The 24,966-nt window shown below is 37.1% G+C and overlaps 1 protein-coding gene across 2 annotated transcripts in view; it reads right to left on the bottom strand.

The window, feature by feature from the left end:
* Window positions 1-24,966, bottom strand: part of opcml (opioid binding protein/cell adhesion molecule-like) — a 179,260-nt gene that overhangs the window by 59,091 nt on the left and 95,203 nt on the right. For both annotated transcript variants that reach the window (XM_065259450.2, XM_065259442.2), the window contains one exon: window positions 606-838. In XM_065259450.2, the coding sequence (XP_065115522.1) occupies window positions 606-838 (233 nt within the window). The remainder of the gene's footprint in view (window positions 1-605; window positions 839-24,966) is intronic.

Genomic DNA, 24,966 nt, shown 5'->3' with positions numbered 1-24,966 from the left:
CCGCAGTAATTAGCGTCAGGACAAAGTGCTAAAGGTTAATGAGGATTTGATAAGATGCTGTTTTTTCAACAAACACTTTTTTGCCTTAATTTGGAAAATCTGACACTTTTTCTGACTCCACAGATGGTCTGACAAACTTGATAGAAATTGTGTTAAGTTTTTTTGGCAGATATCTGAATTGTGTTTTGCACCTCAAGCTGAGATGGATTTGGCTACCAGCGATCCTAATTGTTTTAGCAATCTGAATATGAAGGGGATTGAATACACTGTAAATCATGATAAAGGTCTGAGTATCGACACCTGATTTAGCGAGCCCTCGCTCTGCTACCAGATCAAAGCTTGTGTTTTCCCTCTCATGACTGCGCGTCTTAAATCAATATCCATCAACTATTTGAAATTACACTCAGATTAAATCCCCATTTCATCATCTACAGAGTTTCATTTAATTACATCAGCTAAGAACGAAGAATCAGAGTTGCGTTACCTGTATCTCTTAACCCAAATGTCAACAGAACCCAAAGCAAGCGTTGACAAATGATTTTTTCAGCCAAACATTTGATGATTTAATTTAATTACCTCAAAAATATTTAAATGTGGTGATTTACCTTGTACGATGAGATGCACTCTTGTCGATTCAGGTTTCTTGTTTGTGAGAATGGAACATACATATGGCCCCTCATCATATAAGTTGACATTTAGAATCATTATACTGTATTCAGTGACAGCTGTGTTTAACAGGACCACCCGTGGGTCCAAAGACCACTTTTCATTGCCCGTGAAGAGAATGGTGGTCCGGTTGAGCCACGCCACCCGCGAGACTTTGTTGTCAACATTGCACCTGTTGAATGACAGAAAAATGCACAAAACATTTTATGATTAGTTGCTTTACTGTATGTTACACGAGAAAATATGAACGGAGATTCACCGTTACTACATTTCTTTGCTGATACAATATTCAAATACTTAGAATGACATTTATAGATACCGATAGATAGAGATTTACTTTTTACTCAATGTTTCAAATTATTATTTTGTGAAATCCTAAAAGTGCAGAACTTAAAGGGGCCATGGCATGAAAATCTGACTTTTTCCATGTTTATGTGCTATGATTGGGTCCCCAGTGCTTCTATCAACCTAGAAAATGTGAAAAAGATCAACCCAGTAACTTAGTTTTGGTAAACCATTCTCTACAATCACATGAAAAAATAGGGTGTTGAAATTTGGCTCTCCTTATGATGTCATAAGGAGCTCTTATTATAATAATACCACCCCTTAATCTGCACTATCCAACCACAGCACTGCCATTTAGTGCAGAGAGAAAGAGAGAGAGAAAATGATTAACAGCACAATTGAGTTTCAATTGCAACAAACCATCATCATTGTGAAAGTGTTTGCACTTCATCCGCTCATTTGCATTTTAAAGGACACACCCAAAACGGCACATTTTTGCACACATCTACAAAGTGGCAATTTTAACATGCTATAATAAATTATCTATATGGTATTTTGAGCTTAAACTTCACATATGTGCTCTGGGGACACCAAAGATTTATTTGACATCTTAGAAAAATCTTGAGCCATGGCCCCTTTTAAAACTGCAAATATGTTGCCACCAAATTCAAAATAATTACACAATATGAGTTTTAATGCATTTTTCTGCTCCTATTGATTGTCAGAATATAATCTGCCCTGTTTTTAAACAATCGGCCGATGTAGTGGGAAAACTTTTTATCAGCCGATAAGGATTATAGGCCAATATAAATAGTTAAATGCCATAGAGCCTTGTCTTATGATTTCTAATAGGCATCTTTGGAAATGCACATGAATTTAATGACAACTGGATGTGAAACAATTCAGACTGAAGCATTGTTATACTGTTCTTATATAACCCATTGTTATATACAGATCTCATAGAAGGAGAAAATCTCTGATTATCACCAGCTATAGTCTGCAAAAGTCTGTTTAACAGGAAGAAAATGTCAAGCAAACTTCAAGCTGAAGGAAAAGCAAAAAAAGAAAAACACGATTTATATTCTAGACACAATATTAAGCTGAAAAACCCAAGCCTAACCTTCAATTCAACAGACTTTAGTGGGGGAAATCATAACGGCCATAATATCATACCAGAGTCTTTGTTATAGAAATAAATAAATAAATAAACGTGACAAGGCTGCAGCAGGTAATGGAAGCAGATATGTCTTTTTTCTTCTTTTCTTTATTGAAGATCAGCTGAAAAATGACAATAGCTTTTTATATCATCCAGGTCGAGCATTGTGAAAAAAATTAGGGCAATTCTGGCCAATAGGCACCTTTTGGTTAAGAAGAATGTGGATATGACATTACAATCATCTTTTTCCCAAAGAAAGGACATTTCTTAAAACGGCATGAAAAGACCTAGAGGCCCTCGCTATAGTTCTCATTTTTACTGTTCTTTAAACTTTTGAGTGACAGCTCTAAAGGTTAGGACTAATTGAAAGCCAGAACTACATATTAAAAAACTAACTCCACCAAGCAATGTATCAATTTCAAAGGAAGGACTGCTTTCACTACTGTTGTTTGGCATTGTCTTTATTTGTCAATAACTATTTAAAGGTACATAAGCAGAAGATGCACTGCCCTGACTTTGTATTTACCAATGACACTCAAGGTGGATTGTGGGTATTAAAAATGCCACTATCAACCTATTCGCAACAGCAAGCCAAAAACGCACCGCTAATTCATATTAGTCTTTAAGAGGGCTTTGACGCTCAAGGTCAAAATCAGTAAATGGATTATCAAACCCTTACTGGAGAATTTCCCGTCTCCTAAAATTAGTCAACATGAGAGCACTTCTCCAAATTTGGCAAATCTGGAGGGTAACAATAGCAAGTGTGAAGTGAATGCTTTCTCAGGATATTCTTCAAAGAGAAAATCTCATTCCGACTCTGTTAATCTATGCAGAGTGCTGGAGCGCAAGAGAGCTTGCAGAGGATTTGAACCTTAGAAAACCACAAGATTAAGCATGGGTGTATAATCATGCACGCTTTGCAATTTTTGCTTGGGAATCACTGTGCGGATGTGAACAAAAATGGATTGTTCAATTTGGTTATTTGGGAAAGAATATCCACAGCCATTGTACTTGGCCATCATTACACCTGAAGTGTGTTGGAAAACCCAGTGATCATAAGCATGCCTTAATGTCTTGGTGCTGCGGGCCTAATTTCCCGTAACTTAATGCCTGCTTTCCCCTCCGCACAGGAAATTTTCATAAGTACAGAGAACATCCCCCAGATTTTATTATCCACATTAATTCTGCATGATGCTCTCTCCATTTTCAAACAAGGATGTTCATCATGTTCCAATATGCGTCTCGATGATAAGTACAGTATGTGGTTTGTACCTTTATGTTTCCTAAGAGGTACATCATTGCCTTGATGGGAAAAAAATGGGGCCTATGCCAACAGCTTATTTTTTGCTGAAGTATAAATTTAGTACAACTTTTGCAGTGTGTAGGAGGTCATGGTTCCAATCCCACCTTTTTCTGGGAATTTTTAACATCTCATCTGCTCCATCTCATTGCTGTTCTCTGTGCTCTGAATTTGTCTGTCTATGACAGATTTGATTAGTAGTATGCAAGATCATATTGTGTAGGGCTTGGTGTTGAGACCAATTTGATGATTTGATTTTGATTGATGTGGTTTCTATTAGATTCTATTAGATTTGAAATACAAAGACTTAGTAGATTTATAAAAATGCACACACAATTAAAGAGCACACACAATTATGTTTAATTACTTTTTACTCTGAATAACAAACATTGCATCAAAAATTCATTAATATGCACATACATCATTAACAACTATTTAACCTTTAATATTACTGTACTAAACTGTACCTTGAAATATGTTTGATGAAATAAAAAAAGCCTCTGAGCATTGTTTATACAAAACTTAAATTCCCACAGTGGAGGAAATGAGGTTTTATTGTTGTTTATATGTCTATGTGGTGTTTTTAATGTGTTTTAAGAGAAACCATGTGCAAATTTATCATCCATTCCTCAGTATATTCTCTTTAAAATTGGAGTCTTATTCTCGCTGTTTAACAGCATTGCTAATAGATTAGTACTGCAAATGCGCAGTGTGAAACCGAACTTAGCAGTTGTGTGTCTGAAACTGCCGCATGTATCATCTATTTACATATATATCTATGGTCCAAGGTGGTGCGAAAGAGTGGGATTAATTTGCATATTCATATCTATGGTCCAAACTGTGTGATTAAGTACTTAGATTAATATTTCGCACATTAATGATTCCGCGTATACTAAATGAGGCAAGGGTGTAGTGTCACATTCAAGCTGTTTTAAAGCATTAATAAATTATTGTGACGGGTAAAACTTTTATATGCGCTAGTATGATGCTCAAATATGAGTTTTATACAATTCTTGACTACAAAGAGACTTTAACTGTCAGACTATTCGCTATTTACTACCGTATGTTGGTGATTACCAGATATTTCAGAAAGAAAAGCAGCAGATGGACAGGCTCAAATTTAAAGCAGAATCTTTGTGCTGTGCATCTTTGTGCAGCAGTTGGGAAGTCTCTCGGTGTTTGTTGCGTCATGTGAACCATGTGCATCACGTGTTTTGTCAAAATAAGTGCCTGCTGTACACGAGTCAAAACCGTTTATGATAAAAGAGACGCAAGACACAAAATATTCTTGTTGTTCACAAAATGCACGCAAGACACTCCCTTAACAGTAAACTCGACTATCTGGCAAGCGTCTCTTTTATCATAAACCCTTTAGACTAGGGGTGCAACGGATCACAAAACTCACGGTTCGGATCACATTACGGATTTTGAGGCACGGATCGGATCATTTTTCGGATCAGCAAAAAAAAAGTATGGGAAAATTCTAATAACAAATCAAGAAATTACAAACATTTATAAAAAGAACAAGGTTGCACATTAAGTAAGGTCTAAAATCATTAGTTACAGAAATCAAATGAATAATAACACTGCATTTATTGTATTAATTAAATGTAATTATTATTTTTTTAAAGCTTCAGCAGTGATTTTCTCTTTGTCTTGGGTTCTTTGATTAACATTAATGACACAGACTTAAGTAGGTCAATTGAGCTTACTGTCTCTTTAAGACCAAATATGCACAGACTGCATCTCTCCGTTTGTGCACTACCGAGTCCCCTTAAACGAGCGCACAGACACAGACAGAGGGCGAATTACAGACGGCGCAGCATTACAGTCGTCCCACATAAAAACGTTACGTTGTTTTTCATTGCTCTATTAGCCAAATGTATTTTAATACACTACAGTATGAGAGAGAGTAGCGCAACTCTCTGAAATTTAAACATCAAGAGTTCTGATCTTTGAAGGATGATGTCTGACTCGAGCTGGACCGGACGCATTCAACCGCACGCGTGCGTTTGTGCGTAAAGTAAACTGATCACTTTAGCGCCGTTTTGCAGTTAAACTGTTTAAAATCACTTGAATGTTAACATTTGCAAACCTTTATAATACTTACAAATGATAAACTTTCCCTATTTAAATTTGCGTATTAATCCGCGAATCACATGCGAGCCGAACCGTGGGTCGTGATCCGTACGGATCACGGATCAACTGCGATCCGTTGCACCACTACTTTAGACGCGTCTGCAGAAGGCACTTATTTTGACAAGACACGTGATGCACATAGGAACACATATTCTGACATTACGAACCACACACATGACGGGCAACATACATGTTGTGACGAACTTCGCATCGAGCGCCCTCGAAAAAAGAAGTCACCGGCCGCCACTGCGTTTGAAATGTTTTTAGTCAGGATGGGAGTACAGATACTATTCCCACACATTAAAACACACACATTAATTATCAAATCAGGATTTTTGTGAACCGGTTCATTAAATTAAGAATCAATTAAAATCATAATCATACATTTTACCCAACACCACACTATTTTTAACTCATTCTCCGCCAGCCATTTTTTGAAAAGTTGCCCACCAGCATTTTTGTGTGATTTTCACAAAAGTTTTACAAAATGCCTTCCAGGAAAATTTTCTTCTAAAAATATATAAACATACAAATATATATAAATGAAAGAACAGACCCTCTGCTTTCAAACAAACAAAACAGGAAAAAAGTGTTCATCCTATTTGTATTTTTTTTCTGCTTATAAACTCTTAAATATGTTTTTTTTTAAAAAGCTGAAATAATTACATTTTTGTGAAGGAATTTTGTTAGAGATCAGATTCAGAATGATTATAAAAACATACACACAGTTTAAAATTAGTAAATAACATTTTGGCTTTAGATTTTTCATAAATTGGGTGATTATCCTAGTTCACTTTATTGCAGATAAACATAAAAATTAATCAGGATCACGTTTTTATGCAAATGTTTTCTCTTAATTGACGAGATAACTCGTCAATGGCGGAGAAAGAGTTAACCCTGCATTGGGTCAAAAAAAGACAAACTCACCCTATTGAGATTTAATTTAACATATGCTGGTTTGTTTTAGCCCATTGTTCAGTAAAACAGCTGGGTTTGTCCTTTTTTGACACAACACTGTATTGAAAATACCCCAACATTTTTTATAGTGTGCACTGTAAAAATGCTGGGTAATTTTTGAGCCAGCTAATTTTCAGACCTATAGACTTCATGAGGTGTTTGCATATAACACTTAACTAGACAAATATTTATGTTTATGCAACAGTGAAGCAAACAGAATTGTGCAATGTCATCACACATCAAACAGCATGCATAAATGTTAATCATCCATATCAAACAGCCGGCGAATGCATTTACATATGCATATGCATATGAACGAATGTATCTTTTATTAATGAAATATTATAAAAAGACCTTCCTTATTTTACTTGAAATGGCTGCCACTTAAATAAACGACAAGCAAAAGCACACGGATTGTCCCATACTGTGCTAAAAAGTAAGAGGTGTTTCTTGGTAGGCAGAACCTCCATTATACAGCATTGACAGGGTGAGATCAGACCTCATTCAGTGAACTAATGACTCTGTCACACCAGCCCCTTGCACTTCAGCCTAATGGACTGTCAGCCACCTTGGTGCGAGATCGTTTATATAAAGAAATATCTTCTCAACTCAAGCATGTTCTAAAATACATGAATGGATTACCGATATTTTTACAACAACCTTATTCAGAGAGAAAAGGTTTTGATCTAGGACAAAGGCAAAACTATGATGAAACTTATATATTAAACCAGTAAGTAAGTGCATAGTACATCACGAGATGCTGGTCTGAGTAAAAAAAAAACATCTGGAAAACATTGCATTCTTTAAGCATTTTGTTTAGTTTTATGTGAAGACATCTGTCAAAAACATGAAAAGGAAAGGAAAGAGTTGACATGCATTCTAAACATGAAACATACTGAAAACATCTGCTAAATGTTATTTTAAAATTAATCAGAAAAAAACTAGCAACAAAACAAAGATCAGTGAATACTCAAAATGCATTTTTTTTTTGCATTGCATTGTTAAAGCAAATGCAGCTTTGTAAAGTTGGTCTGGTTTGGAGAACTGAATTTGCACGATTTAAACTAGCTAAAACCTTAGTAGGGCTCTCAATTTCTTAATGTTCCTGTGCTAAGGTTTAAAACTCTTATCTCAACAATCGTAATCCATAAACAACTGACAACATAAATGGATAAAACCTGCGACAAACAGAGGGCACAAGCCGAGCAACATTTTTTAATGTCTGGGTGATGAGAATGAGAGATGCCATTTCATAAAATGAAGCCTGCCATATTTTTCATATAACTGCTGTGCTGTTGTAAGATATGAGTAGGTCACCGAGACTGTGCTTTGGGGATTCAGTGCTTGCAGATCATTGCAGGCAGACAGCCATGTGGTCTCAGGGTGAGATTAATGACAGGCAGGCTTTATGTGATGGGAGACTGATGAAGGCCATTACACCGGGGGCAATGAATGGTGGCCACTCTGTTTGGTCTTTCAGAGGGAAGACAGAAATGATTTCCGCGTCTAAACACAGACAGTGGTGACGGGTGGTTTCAGGTACATTACTTGATGGTTTAAAACTGCATTTGTAATGCCATGGGGTAAAATTAGAGCGCATTTTGGGCGATATCTAAACATTGTTTTGCCATACAATTTATCAAGTGTTTAAAGCTATATTTTTACTAAAGTTTTTATATGATTGGTTGCTAACCAAAATGTTACATATTTCCAAGGTATATGCTTTCAAAACATTTTCCACACTGCAAAAGCATTTGCTTTTAAGTCTCCTGGGTAAGCCGTCCCCCCTTTGAATTGAAATAACAGTACAATTGTACGAGGCGCCACATGTGATTGCCAGTTTTGTCACTGCTTTCAAGGTGGATGCACTAACATTCTATTTGTGTCAGACCTCAGAGGATCCGTCTGAAGTCCCAGCCCATCTCTATAGCCAACTAGTCATGTGGATGAATAGCCTGCAGAAATATAAAGAGAAACTGCCATTTTTAGCCTATCACTCAAAAAACATGGGAGACAGACAGGACGGTAAACGCAGCAGCTTGCATTGTCACAGTATCTCCACACATCAAAAAGGACCTTCACTAGACACAATTGCAGGGAAGAATACTTCACACCGGCACTGAAAAATAAGGGAGAAGTCCTAAAAAATCCTAATTGTCAGTCACACCAGTCAAGACGCTCATGCAAACATATTGGGAAAGTTTCCCAGACAGACTTAAGATTAATCCAGAACTAGGCCTAAGTTATATTAGGACATTTAAGTATAGTTTTTGCAAACATACCTTACAAAAAATAATACTGGTGTGCATCTTGAGACACAAAAATGGCATTGATATACAGTACTGTGCAAAAGTCTTAGGCCACCATGCTACCATTAGATTTAAGCCATTAGGGACCCCCTATAAGAAATTATACTTAAGGGGGTCCCTCAGATATTTTTATTTTAGTAATAATGCTGACAAACCCGTTAGGAGGTAGTACATTTTGTGAATTAATCATTTATACTAATAAATGTTGTGTCTATTTAAACATGTGAATGCCCATAAGCGCATGTTCGTTTTGCTTAGCGCTCCCTCAACAGTGCCAGCGCCAGCCATGCGCTGATGAGGGGGCATCTGAAATACCAATAGGGGGTGATCACTTGAATGCATAAAATTCTACCAGCTAGAAAATGCATGGCTTTGGTACGTTCCTTAAGTTTTAACGTGTTATAAACAAACATCTTGGTAATACCACCACAAAAAAATACAAACACAAAGATTTATTCCACAATTGGTACACAAATTCGTGGTCACTTTAAGTCCTATTTAAATCTCAAATAAAAATGTCTGCGTTCTTCGGCTCCGCTCCGTCATTCAGCAAATTTTTCTATTTTTTTCCGAACCCAGCCTTTATACAAACTTTTTTTTTATTTAAAAAAGTATTACATAAATCACACATTTGTGTTTTAAGGTAGTAATGTGTTGCCATTTTGGGTTTTCTGTTGTCATGGTGGGGACCCCCATAAGACTTGATTCAATTCGAGCACTGCTCTCCACCATGTCACCTTTGTTCAGTCCAGAAGAAAGTGTGTTTTTTGAGGAAAACATTCCAGGATTGTTCTCATTTTAATGGAATTTAATGGACCCCAACACTTAACAGTTTTAATGCAGTTTAAAATTGCAGTTTCAAAGGACTCTATATTATCTCAAACGAGGCATAAGGGTCTTATCTAGCGAAATGATTGTCATTTTTGGCAAGAAAAATAAAAAATTTGCACTTTTAAACCACAACTTCTCGTCCTCGTCCAGTCGTGTGACGCGCCAGCGCGACCACATGTAATACGTCATCCTGTCAAGAGGTCATGGATGACATATCGAAACTATGCCCCAGTGTTTATAAGTGTGGAGAAAGAGGACCGTTGTGACGTTGTTGTATGTGGAATGATACTAATTAATATCTTTGTGTCAGTTTATTGTTTAAAATGGCAAGAAATGTGCGTTTCATATATGTAACACGTGACCTTTCGACGTCATTACGCAATTACAGATTGGGCTGGTAAGTCAAATACCCGGAGGAAGAAGAGAAGTTGTGGTTTAAAAGTGGATATTTTTAATTTTTCTTGCCAAAAATGACAATCGTTTCACTAGATAAGATCCTCATGCCTTGTTTTGGATCGTTTAGAGTCCTTCGAAACTGCAATATTAAACTGCATTAAAACTGTTAAGTGTTGGGGTCCATTAAGGTCCATTAAAGTCCATTAAAATGAGAAAAATCCTGGAATGTTTTCCTCAAAAAACATAATTTCTTCTCGACTGAACAAAGAAAGACATCAACAGTTGGATGACATGGTAGTGACTAAATTATCTGGATTTTTTTAAAGAAAATTGACTAATCCTTTAAGGCAGCTCACACATGCTTTCAGTCCAGGAAACCGCACCATACAGTACGTATTTCAAAAGAAATGCTCTTGATAAACCTTGAAGGACAAACTGCATAGTGTGCATCTAACTCAAGTGAATAAGTGTGCATTGTGCCCTGAATGCCACAAAACAATAACATAGAGAACAAAGTATCCTAAAAGGATAAAACTGCAAAAAAGACATAAAGGGGAGACAGAAGGAGAAAGCTTAATCCACGAGTTGTTGAATACACCCTCGAGCAAGGTCAAGCAACAAAAATGCACCGAGTGAAAAAGCACCCAACTTCATCAATCGAAAGATATAGATTTTCAGAAAACCATGCTTTGACAGTTACAGAAGTTTATACAGAAAGAGTTTTTATATATATGGCCGACAGCCCTTTCCCCCACTTTAATACTTTTTAATACACAAAAACATATCACTATGGGGTGTAGCAGATCACTGCCACCAGAAAAGGTTTGGCTTTGCCCCATATAAAGATGAAAAGAAGAAATACCCCTCCGGAAACATCAGGCAGCTGGATTCAAAACAAAGGATTCTGTTTTTGGAACCTGAGGGGTTTTAGCCAGGACTCCCTACAAACTCTGCATCATGCAGTAAAGAGAGAGCTGCATGGAATGACAATCCGCAGAATTTCCCTTGAGACGGATAAACTGGATGATCCTCTCTTTATCTGTACCGTTGTCTGTAGACACCTTTTAATAGTTCCCGTGGTAATAGTTGGATGGGAGGTTTAATCAGTGCATGTGTATTTTCATCTTCCAAGATGCTTTACAATACTCAAAGCAAACCACACAATATAGCAATAGATTCTAAGACATGATTTTTATAAAAGTTCTGGTCTAGCATTCAACCGTTTCTTTAGGGCTTAAACACACTTGAAATAGTTAACACTGGGTTAAGAATAATAATAAAAGAAACCTGGGTATTTATAATCTAACGTTTCATGTGGTACACTCCTTTGCATATCTGTGGTGTCATCAGTCGTGATTGTATAAATAAAGTAGTGTCAAACTGATTGAATACACACACATGTTCTTCCGCTTTAAATAACTGCTTGTCTTATTGCATCTATGGCCACTTAAGCATCCTCAAAGTGTTTTCCATTACCTTTAACAGTATTTTGCACTTTTCCCTTAAACAATGAAACAACTATTTACACTGCGTGCCGAGTTTCTTTGATCACACACAGTTCATGATATCAGGTATACGTTGTTCAGTGACTGCATACACAGCTTGTGATATGAAGTATGGTGTTTCTGCTTGTAGTCAAGCATGGAGTCATTCAACGTCTTTTCACACTTTACACAATTAGCACAGCAATACGGCGTTAACTTCTCAAAAGCGGTGCTAAACCTTCTTCAGAGTAGCGTTTCATAACCCCGTGTATAATGCGGTGATAACCATGCTTCTATATTATAAGTGTGAAATGCTCTTTTACCTGGAGATTAGATAAAAGATAACCTGGGATTAAGCGCAGTGTGAAAGCCCTTTTGTGTGTTGTTGTCTTGCAGTCAAGGACCAAAAGCTCTCAAAGGGTTATTTCTCAAAGAAACTAGATGTATATAGGTTTCCAATGTATGAGAACATATTTTGGACATTTTTGTCCAAAACAGTTTAGAGTGGATGCCATATTCAAAGTTTTCCCCTTTGTAATTTGTTACATTTATATAGCGCTGTTCTGCAGCACTCAAAGCGCTTTACATATGAAAGGGGGATTCTTCCCAACCACCACCAAAGTGCAGCATCCACTTGAATGATGCGACGGTGGCCATATTGCGCCAGAACGCCCAACACCGCCTTATTAGTGGAGAGGAGTGATATAGCTAATTAGTATATAAGGGGATGATTAGTAGACCAAGTTTTGCCAGGGCACACCCCTACACTTTTTTCGAAAGACGGTACTTTATGACAGTGTAGAGTACCCGTCACTATACTGAGGTGTTAGATGTGTAAAAAATTAACACACTAAATGCATTGTCCCAGAATCCACCCATCTCTGTGTTATTATTGACATACTTTTAACACAACTTGTGTTTTATTTTAACACAAAATCAACAGAAAATGATACATAATGTCTTATAATTACAAGTAATGTGTTAAAAGCTTAATGCTGCTGAGTTTACAGCAACCGCATTTCAGGCGTCAAAATCGTATGCCGTTTAATCAGACCCAAAAGTCGCGCACACAAAAACCACGCGCGAGCGCGAGATACGAGCGCGCAGAACACTATTCACGCGCGGACAAGCATCCTCGTGAGCGCGCAGAACACTATCCACACGCGGAAAAGCGTCCTCGCGAGCGCGCAGAACACAATTTGCGCGCGGAAAAGCGTTGCGGTCACGCGAGCAAAGGCTTGGATGAGCGCTCGCTCGACTCTCTCTATGCTCTCACAGCTGCTCCACACGCGCTCGCTCGATCAAGATGACACTCTTCTTGTTCGGGCTTAAGTTGGCAAGTGCCGGTTCTCCACAACAGAGCAAAAAGCTTTCTGTGCCTCCATGTCCACTACAAACTACAACCGTACATTCGGCGCTTAGCGTCTACGTCACGGCTCTCAGCCCGCCCTCTGTTCGTTGATTTGACGGCCGTCTCGATGCCGGAGGAAAACGGTTAGAATGGGAGGTATCTCAGACTGAGTACAATAGCGTGATGAAATTTAGCAGAAGTACGAAGTCTGACGTAGTCAGGCTAGCTTCAAAGGGCTCTAAATGATCCCAACCTAGGCATAAGGGTCTTATCTAGCAATACGATCATCATTTTTACCAAAAAAAAAAACTTTTTAACCACAACTTTACATATTACGTTATCAGGTCCAAGCTTCTACTGCTTGTCTTGACACACACACATTGGTACTGATGCCTACTGAAATGTAATGTTTCAAATTTGCCTTGAACTATATGATAGGCATTCAATATTTGGTGATGAATCTTATCAAGCAACATGATACTAAATTGAGTCATGCATACACTGGCCACACTTTAACAGCATTAGAAATCAACCATAACAATTTGCAATACTGTAATTTATTATAATGTTGATACATTTGGTACCTTACCATTTACTACCATATCATACTCTCAGGTGTAAATATTTAGTGGTTCAAATACCCCTTTATAGGTTAGGTTTGACTCCAAATATCACATTCAGATTGCCTTGAATTGCTCTAACAGCACATTGAAGTAAGTGCAAACAGTATCTACGGCTTTTTCACTTAGCGTAAATAGCATTTACCTTCTATGACACTTAAAGTAAATAGACGCTGCCTAATCTAATTGTAATGTTTGCACATTTAAGACATTAGTGTGGTTTTCTATTTTCTTCCAGTGTGCTTTTCATCATTGTGTAGCCTACTTTAGAAATTTGCATCTTTTCCAACTGTTTCTCCCGGGTGCTGTGCATTTCTCTGTCTCCAATTGACAGCTGAAAATGTCTTCCAGATACGCATGACTAGGGCAGAATGACTGCTGGCGTCGCCAATGAATAGAAACAAGTTCCCACAGCATGAGAGTGAGAATGTAGATAACTGATAAAGCCAAGATACACCTACAGCCCATCATCAGCCTGATTCAATTCTGCTTTATCTCCCAGCAATGATACGATTCTGATACCCGATAACTCCACGACTGCAGCACTCTGGGCTTAAAAAAATTTGGAATAGATAAGACAATGGAAGAAAAAAATATGGAGGGTTGAGAATAAGAGAGAAAGAAAAAACAAGCTGTATGGGTTAGGGGTTCATCCGTGGGACAATACTGCGAAAAGCAAATATGCTTGCTATTTATACAACGTACGTTCTTTACATTCACACTACAAAATTAAAGTGCAAAAGTTAACTCAACTCACTTTGACATAAGAACAAAGCACGATTGACAGAAATTCAGCATGTTCTACAAGCTCTAATGAAATCCTGTGAGAAGCTTCCAGCAAGTCAATATTGCTCAATTACAACATGTAAGCTTTTCCTTGCACTCTGATTTGTTTCAGTTCTATAGAGATCAATCCTCTCCACTTAAGTCTAGACCAAACAGTCAAATTTTGGGTAAAGGTAACCACAACAAAAAGCTATGACAAAGCAATGTCACTTCCACTTCAAAAAATATTAGCTTTGACGTGCACACATGAGGTATCATGGGGGGTATTTGACCAATCAAAAGCAAGATTACGTGCTGCTAATAGATTCTGTACAGGTGTTCCAAACAAAGCAATTATTGTTCTGATTGGTTGAGAGTGATGTGGTGGGTCTGGTGGGCATAGAAAGCAGGCTGCCAGGAAACGCTATTAATCATCATTTCTTTCATTTTTCCCTTTCAACTGTGACTCTCCAATCAGCCACTGCAACAGACATTTTGTGCAGAGAAACAGGGAAATAATTACCATTTGCTGACTAAGTACGGCAAAAAAATCTAAATTATATGCAGAACATGGAAGAATAATTTATATTTTTTCTGTACGGCATGTGTAGCGCTGTCACAATATCGGACTTTTACTACATTATCATTTCCATCTCAATATCTATTGTATTGCTTTTTATATACACAACTATACCATCAGTCAAATTCATTTTTAGTATTATTCGGTTATTATTTTTGATATTTTATTAATTATACTCAAAAGATAAGAGCAGGGAGGCAGAAAGAGAGTTTGTAACCATTGTGGTTATTGCCATTACCGGTGTATTATGACACCCCACTGCATGTACGCCAAAACTAGTTCACAGGGTTCAGACAACTCTAAATTATTGCAATCAAACAATACCCACTACCCACAATCCATTTGCTTAATTTACACACAGTTGGGTGATTCTCGTGAAATAAGACTTATGAGGTCTCATGAAACATTTTGATAATAAAAGTAAATGCTATCAAAATAAGAATCATACAGTTACAAACATCTCTTCATGTACTATTTTGCACATGATTTCAAATGACATTATACAAACCTTTTTTTTCACATTAAAGGGGAATTTTCATTACCGCAACGTGTCCATGACTGGATTTGGGTTCTTTGACATGGAAATAATTTTAATAAAAAAATCTAAAAAAATAACACGTTTCAGTGCATGTTATACTATAAACATTTACAGTAGAGAAACATGTGGTATTTGGTGATCATTGGTAAATGTAGAGACAATAATAAGGAATATAAATGTGTCCAAGACCAATTTTCTCATCCTCCACAACAATTTTCAATTATTGTTTAAGCCCTCAAGGAACTAACATTTTTTTAAATAATTGTTGGAAGGGACATAATTGACTGTGACACTCAAGATGGCTACCAGGTAAGCAATTCTTGTTTTTTCTCACCAAATACTTGTTTTAGTTCTCATTACCGAAACATGAGTTTGTAAATGCATATATTTAATGTAATATCATATTGCGGAAATGATAATTTTTTTATAATGTTAATCTAAAAAATGTAAATAATTCTATAGGAAATATTTTTTAAATCCTCTAAAAATAATGGTTATAGTAAGTTCAGACCTTAATCTTATATGTGCACAAACAAAAAATTGGCTTCAAGGGCTTTTTAAAAATTTCGATGCTGGACACCTTCTAAATCTGGATTTCGTGAGAATCACCCAGTTTAGGTTCTAGTGTTCAACAAATATTCTGCAAAAACTCTAACCAAAAAGACTGTTTGCGAGTTTTTCTGTGAGGAGAGCTAGTCTGTGCTCACCCGCCCACTATCCCACACACATACAAGTAATGCTCTATGTGAAATGATTAATAGCGACCAGTGTGTAAGTTGTCTGGGTCTCCACCAAGGACAGTACACAGCAAATCACTAACAAATGAACAAAACAATAAAAAATATTTTGTCAAACTCCAGGAACGCAGCTTTTGAGTTAGACGGTGCACTGACTCCCGATCGGTTAGAACAAACTCCATCCTTCTCTTACCTCCTTCCTTGAAAATCAATTTCTCCCACCCCAGGCAAACTCGCTGTGAGAAGGCACACAGATAGAAGTGTTTATGTTTCTTACCAAAGTATTAAAGTCGAGTCAAAGGCTGACGTTAAAAATAAAAGAATGATGGACGTAATCGAGCCAACTGCAAAAGGCTATGCTTCAATGTCAAATGCAATAACGGTGCTTTAAACCTCAGTACTTTATTCAAGTAGCTGTCAGAGAAGTTTTTTTACCAGCACACAGGGTCACAGTACTGGGTTATGTATTAGTTAGGTGACGTCACTTGTTTATCCTTGAATTGTTCAAGCTTGTCTAAAAAAAACATTTGAATTGATAAAATACAAAAGGACAATTTTAGGGATAACTGAACAGCTGGTAAAATGCAAAACCATAATCACACTACATGATGCCCAATTCAGTCCAGTTGCAATTAAATAAAAATAAAACACTGTTTGGATCTTTACTTATACCTAATGTAACAGAGATTAAATTACAAATATGCATACTTTTTTCATGTTTTTAAGAATTGTAAGAAAACATGAGAGGCTCATTACCACATGCTTGAATGCCGTAAGTGGTTACCAGAGCATTGCTACTTTATTTGGTTGCTAAGATGTTCTGAATGGTTGTAGCGTAATACTATGTGGTTGCTAGGGTGTTCTAAATTGTATTCAACAATGAAAGGGTATCTTTACTATGCAATTTAGGTATTGTGTGTTTCAACAAAGAAAATTAACTTATTTCGTAGGCGAACAGTAAACTATCTGAAAAATGGTCCAAAAATCGCCTATATATGTCATTGGGGCAGTCCCCTTTAAAAGGTCCTTATATGCACCATTTAGGTACAGATATGTATATATTTGGTACATATTACGTACCTTTGAGGTACAAACGTGCACTCTTTGGTACAAATGTGTACCTCTGATCTAATATGAGTACACCTTAGGTGCAAAAGGATACCTAAAAGTGTTCTAAAAGTGTTATATGTAGTGATATGACAATACATTGCAGAGGTCGATATTTGGATTTTTTATTATCTTTTCAAAAGGCCAGTAGATTTCTCTATAACTTAAATTTGATGTTTGTAATAAAAAGAGAGTGTAAAGTTAAAGTCTGACAGACAGTAAAATAACCAATAATTATTCCCTTTTTAACTTGACGTTATGTTGTGTCACACCCAACACCATGCTAGTTTAACACACTTAAGCCGCATTCACATTATAAATGACTTTGTTGCTGTGTGTCGCCCGTCTGTTTCAATGAGAGGCGTTTCTAAATCTGGTTGTCATAAACAAATGAGTAACGTCCACTCCAGTAACTGACAAGAAGCGATGACGTGAACTCCACTGCTTCGCTCCAGAAAGTTGATCATCATTTGCATAAAGTTAAACTTTTCTCAACTTTGTCGCGTGACTGGACATGCCCCATCCGGTCGCCAACGGTTAGTGTCGCTTGTATCATCGGAAGTCGCCAAGCTTCTATTGAAATCAATGAGATCGCGTCGCACAGCTACGGCTAGTCGCTGCTAATGTGAATGAGGCTTTATTCAAACAGTACCGTGAGATGTCAGATGAATTATATCTTGTAAATGTGTTTTAAAAGTTTCACAAATTTTCTGTTTGTCTCTTACTTTAATAACATTTGTGTTATATCGGCCTCATATCTGCCATACAACTTTCTTAATCTCTCGACGCGCACTAGCTGGGGGGCGGAAAGACGTCAGTTTTTTTTAACGCTGCTAACAATGGATATATAGCCTACTTTCTACAAACAATAACAATATTAACATTATTATACATCGTTTAAAAGGTCTAAGGGTTTAGCATCAGTGTACGCGTCTGTTTTTAGATACAGATGCTCTGGCATCGTAAATATAGTATTTTGTTACAGAAGTCCAGATGACAACATGCAAAATATAAATGGGAATCCTTACCTTTGTGTTGGTATAACGATCGCGAATCGAATCCAGTCTGTTTCAGATGTGTGAATAACCCATAAAAACTCTCCAATAAAGTACATCCAATGACCATTTTTGTCCATAAATCCGTATAATCCGTGAAATATAGATATATTGTCCATTGTTTACATCAGATTTCAGATGCACGTCTTGTAATAGATTATAATATACAATCTGAGGACTATTAACATCGTAACACTTAGATTACACTCGCGTTCAAAACCAGCGGTCAAACTTGTTTGTAAAAGAAGGCGGGAGTATAATACATAATATCCAAACAGCGCCGTCAAATATTGTGACGTCATAAGAAGTCAGTGGCGCGTTGCGCGTGGTTCATTATGCTATTTTAAGGGCGCATGCTTGACCATAATGTATAGCGTGCACAACGCGCATACACTTTGCTTATCTAATCTACACAGATGCAACAGTTATTTTTGCAAATCATAAATTGTTACACTTAAAAATATTAATACACGAGATAAGGGGAATCATAGTGGTGAGCATTGTGGTGATAGTTTTTATTTATTCTCATGCAAATAACGATTAAAATATTTTCATAACTTTGTTGTGTGGCTGTATTACGTTTATTTTATGTAAATAATAGTTAAAATGTTTTCATAAGAAACCTTAATGTATATTAACTTGATTTGTAAGAGTACTTTGGGGTTGGACCTTGCTTGCGTTTCTTGGGTCCGATTTCAAAGCCCCCAAACCCTTTCAGCGGTGAGGGTGGACGCAGCGATGTCCTCTGCTGGCGTCAAGTTCTGAGGCAGATCCACCTCCCGTTACACGGCGTGCCCGATTTATGCTGGCAAGCGTGGGATTCCCCCGTACAAGGACGTCGGTCTCCTCGGCTGTGAACCGCTCCTGGCGTGCGCCTGGTAAATCCGTCATAATAATAGCAACCTGCCATGGAACTTGCGCCCTTGCGTTTAAAGGGAATGTTGGCTAGCGTTCTGATTGGTTTATTTGACGTTACGCCCAAACCACACCTATGAATAATGAACCTACTTCAGACCAACCCCTTATTGATTTGCGCCCGGCGCAAGAGTTATTTCTCACGCCGGGAAAATAGCAACAGCGCCCAAGATCCGCCCACAAACTCACTTGCGCGTTGCGCTTCGCACTTGCGTTTCAGATCGTTAAAATAGAGCCCCTGGTGTGGAAACGGCATTTTATACGCGTATATAAGAATAAACAATGATAACAACGAACGTGAATGCATGTAAACAAAAGACTTTTAATTTGGGGCTGACTGGCACTTAGAAAAGGCACTAGTCTTACACAAACTCTTGCAAGAACCTCATTTTTGGGCCTGTTGACTTCAAACGTGAAATATTTAAACGTCTAATACTTCTTTAGACTTGTGGCTTTGGCATCATTGCATTTCGAGGTTTCACACACATATTTATCATTAAGATTTTTAGAAATAAAAAGATGTTATGCAAAAAAAAAAATTATTACAATGTACTTCAGCCTCTCTAACTTCTTAAATTTTTATCTTAAAATAATTTTGAAACATGGAAAATTTAGCTCAAAGTGTCTTCTATCTAATGCTTATACTGGTTTAGTAAAAACAGCCCTTTTAGTGAAAGTAGGTATTTTCATGGTTTGGGCAGAGTGGGGGTGCTTTTCAAGAGGTTTTATCGATACTGGACATAAAAAACATATCAGTATTATTATTATTATTAATATTATTTTAAATAGGATGAACAACACATGCATTAAATAAAAAAACCTGCACAGGCAAAACATATACTGTAATACCTACAAATTATTTTTGGAGAACTTTAAAAAGTACCATTCCACACTTTTAGGTAACAGTGTGGGTAAGCATCCAAAAACATTTTTGTGAGATGGCTGTTCTATTTGGAAATAAATTGATGCAGCGGCAATATAAATGTCTTTTTTTTACTCTTAGAAAAAAATTGATACAGTAGATTGTGACAATACTTTCCACTTATACCACAAGACTTTCGTGACAGCTGCCTACACATAACAAAAAATCTTTCCAGCACCGAAAGCACATTCACACAGTCTCCGGCTGAAATTGCAGCAGTCGTACAGAGGGAGAGGCATAACCCATTTCAGTTTAATTACAGTGTATTTTTATTCCCGAGGAAAAACAATAGCCCCTCCATGCTGAGGTCTCAAACCAAGATCATTTAGCTCTCAAAATGTCAAATTCTCTGTCATGGAAATACATGGGTTGCAGTCGCCTAGTACTTAAGAATCTGAACTGCTCAGCCCTGAGCAGCACTGGGACAGGAACTGGGGAGTTGCTATGATCACAATCGTGCTCTACCACCACTGTGCCCTAGAGCTGGGCACTTAACCCCTAGGTTGCTCCATGAGGAGTGAGCTTGCAATTAATCCACAGTAAGTCAGGTACACAAAAGTTTAATAATTCAGTCCGTCTGTTTATATGATTATAAATGATTTGAATAAAACAGTTTATTAATGCATGCATTATATCAATAATTAATTTAATACTAAATAATGTTGTGTAGAGGTCATACATTATACATATGCATATCTTGCTTAATTAAAATACTTTTGTCAAGATCAGCAAAAGATAAGAATACATAAAAAAATAATCAAGCATGGCCTTTAATGACTTCTGTATGTGACACTTTGAACTTGAACTCATTGTATTCTCCTAAAGGATGCGTTCCTTATAGTGCAAATTAATCAGCCCTTCTTATTTCCACACTTGATTTCTCCCAGCTACAGTTCCATACTGAAAATCAATGGAAATTCGGATAGAGTCCAGTTGAAATGCTGCCCATTCATTCAGCTCTGACTCAAATAATCTCTAGCTTTCTCCCAAAATATTTGTGAGGCCGCCTTCTGTGTTATCTTCTTTTGTAAGCAGATCCTGACTGTGCATGTGCGCAACTCAGATGATAACTAAAATTAGTTTAAAGGTCTTACATGTTGCAACACAATTATACACTTATTACTAGCCTCTGTGTCAAAGAAATTAGTTGATAGTGTTCTGCCACACAGCAAATTTATAAGACAGTTTTTATTTATTTATTTATTTATTTATTTAATATGGACATAACAACAGCATTGGACGCACCAGATACTTTGTTTTTAGTGTTATAGCAAAACTGCTAATTTACAACACCTGTCCATGGAAGCCTACATATTTCATAAAACACAACAATGCAATATACAAAACATAGTGCAAAACAGTATAAAATTTAAAAATGTAAACAATACGCATCATCAATATTCATTTCATATAGTGCTTTCATGTGTGCAGATTTGACTTGCCTTCAGCCATTGTTTAAGACCTCTGTTAAAAGTAATTCTAAAGTCATGTCTGTCTGCAGTTTTAAGTCAGTGGGCAGAGAGTTCCATAGTCTCGATCCATTAAAGGACAGACTGGACTGACCAAAAGATTTAGTAAATCTTGGAAGAACACAGTCCCCACTGACTGAGGCTCGGGTGGAGGGTCTAATTGAGCCTTGACGTCTAATAATGAGAGCTGAAAACAGCGGCGACACGTGATTATTCAAACATTTAAAAACCAATTTCAAAGTACTAAAATATATAAAATTTTCAAAAGTAAAAAAAATTATGTCTACTAATGATGTTACAGTGATGCGATCTCATAGGTTTTCCGGCATATACCTTGACTGCCTGATTGTACACTGAAACAGCCGGCTTGAGTATGGACACAGAAGTTTGTGACCAAGATGTTTTTGATATAAAACTGCTTAATAGCCTGTGGTGCTTGACTTTGCATTACTCTGCTCGTTTTGTTGATGACGGTCTTTGGAGACCCTGAAACACTCAAACGCACTTTGGCTGCAGAATTCTACCTAATTACCACATCATTGTCACACCAATGAAATCATGTTGTGCACTAATCTAAAACTGTACCCCAATCTTTCCCAAAACACATAAGAGCCCATTCATGTTTCTTTGGAGGCCCTTGCACTTCATCAGAGTTCTCACGTATACACAGACAGCGCTGAAGGCAAAAAAGATTGCATTTGCAGCTCTTGTAAAACGAAGGCACAGGCAAAGGTTTGCACTACCAGACTTTGATATGCTATGCTGTGTGCATGCACATTCAACCTGGTGAGGAAGCAATTGCTATTCCATCCAAATTGCATTTTGAGTTTCTTTTGTTCTCATCCTGTTTCATATTGAAATGACAGGTTTCAAGAAATCTGTATTAAAAGGTCAGCAAAAAGGGCAGGGAAAGCATTCGGTTTGTCTTTGTTGCAGTGCAACCCTTTCATTTGCTCTAAAAAACAAATGCATATTTGTACACTGATTGATTTACATAAATTAACGGATGTCTATAGAGAAGCCACAAAACAACACAGGATAGGAATTTTACTAGATATGCACTCAAAGCTGTGAAAAATACAGAAACAATTACTGCCCTATATTAACAAAAGAATAAACAACCCAGCAAACATTATCTTCTAAGAGTTGGATGGTTTCTGCTCACCAACAACTGTTGACATCTAGACAGGTGGGCTAGCGGTTAGTGTTTTCGTCTCTCTATCTCTAGCTCTCTTTTTCACGCTCCTGGTCAATCAGAGATCCAGTCGAGCTTAAAGAGAGAATTAAGAGCAAGCAGAGTTTCAGGTAAAACTGACAGGCTTTGGAAGATCTCTGCAGTCTGCTTATGCCTGAATAACTGCACAGACAGGCCTCGGTTCACTCCTCTTTTATCAGAATTTCTGCTGTGGGTTTGAACCCAAGCGTTAAAATGTTCAGAGATTCAGCTTTGGGTATGCATATCACGATGGCTTAAGGCAAACAGAGTCTGGGGTTTACTAAAATATACAGTAGTAACGCAACATTTTAGAAAGCTTACATTTGGCCAAAAAAGTAAGGATTTTTTATATTATTAATAAGACAACTATTAATTTAATCTTACATGTTATTTAATAAAATACACAATTACTTTTAACTGCAAGGCAGCTACCAATGTCTGCCAATTCCAAAGTGCTAAGTTAAAGAAAATAGCTTCTGCTGCTGCCGTCTTATCATCTCTCCAAATTCATTGGCCTCATTTGAATGGGTACTTTAATTCACTTTCTAATTCACTCAGAATTGTAATGAACCAAAACTGTACAGTCCAATTAAATAACACGGGGCACAATGCACGTTCTGTCAGTGAGACACAGCCATGATGATGTTGCCCTCAGCAGTCACTACACGTAGCCTCAAGAAACCGATGCTGATATGATTTCATGATGTAACCACATATTCTGAAGGAAGACAATCCTATCTTAAAATCAACACTTGTAAAACAAGAGTGGAAACGAAAACCAAATCTACAGCTGTGACTAATTTACATGTGCACAAATTACCTTTGAAGATCAAAATTGCAGTGTAGCTGTTTAAAGTATTGCACTTTAAAGTATTGCTAATGTTGCGTAATCTAATTTTGACGTTTAGAGTCAAAATAGTCATAACCATAAAAAAGACAAAAATATGTAATTTGTGATTATTGCTGTAAATGACAGATTTAAATACTTATACTTTTATTTATACATGAAAAACACTCATGATTTTAGTGAAACTACTCTTATTGTTCTGTGCAAAAATACCTAAACTTGGCGTGATAAAACACTGACATTGATCCTCTCTATGTTTACTTTAGGGACAAAAACACATGGTGACTCTTATAGCATTCATTTCCAAACCTCTTTTCTATCATTAGAAAGTGAAAACAGACCATAATATTAAAGGACAAGTTCGGTATTTTACACTTAAAGCCTTTTCTTAGATTGTTTATGATGAAATAGAACTGTTTTGACTGAAATTTGGACATATGATGCTGGCCCGAGAATTTTTGGTTTCTGTTGTATCGACTCCCACCTCTACAATGCCTGCATAGGTGCACTGGAACAATCCTTTCTAAAATGCATTAAACTTTCGTTTACAAAGATGTGAAACTCACCGAAATGCTCAAACAAAAATCGCTGCAAAAGATGCTTTCCAACAGGTGTTTTAACATTCGTTGTAAACTTGTGGACCTATTTTTCCAAACGCCTCACACATGTACATTCTTCCGTTGAGAGCTTGAATAATAGACACTCCAGCCCAGTTGGTGGTGATAATCCACCTTTGCCAATTGCAAGAATACAAACAACGTTCCCCGTGGCGGAGTAATGCCGTACCTCACAGCACATCTAATATAAGTCAATGGAGTTGGACAAAAACTACGGTAAAACCTGTTGGAAAGCATCTTTTGCAGCGATTTTTGTGTGAGGATATAAGTGAACACCCCTGACCACTCGGTGAGTTTCACGTCTTTGTAAACGAAAGTTTAATGCATTTTAGGAAGGATTGTTCCAATGCACCTATGCAGCCATTGTAGAGGTGGGGGGTCATACAAGAAACACCCGAAAATTCTCGGGCCAGCATCATATGTCCAAATTTCTGTCAAAATTGTTCTATTGCATCATAAACAATCTAAAAACAAGGCTTTAAGAGTAAAATACCAAACTTGTCCTTTAAGTCGCACAGGCGACAATCGGGTCAGTGCAGGGCAAGGCATAAATATTGCAGGAAAATGGGAGAATCTTGGCTTTTATGTGTTACAGTACTGTATATGACATGTAAGAACATGTTGGTTTAATTTTGATGCAGTGTTAAATAAAAATGTACGATTGTTTTAAATCGGAAATTCTCAAAAACAAGATTTTCTGAGAA

This window comes from Paramisgurnus dabryanus, chromosome 10 (assembly GCF_030506205.2).
Source record: "Paramisgurnus dabryanus chromosome 10, PD_genome_1.1, whole genome shotgun sequence".
Classification (NCBI taxonomy): Eukaryota; Metazoa; Chordata; class Actinopteri; order Cypriniformes; family Cobitidae; genus Paramisgurnus; species Paramisgurnus dabryanus.
This window is presented reverse-complemented; position numbering and strand designations above follow the sequence as displayed.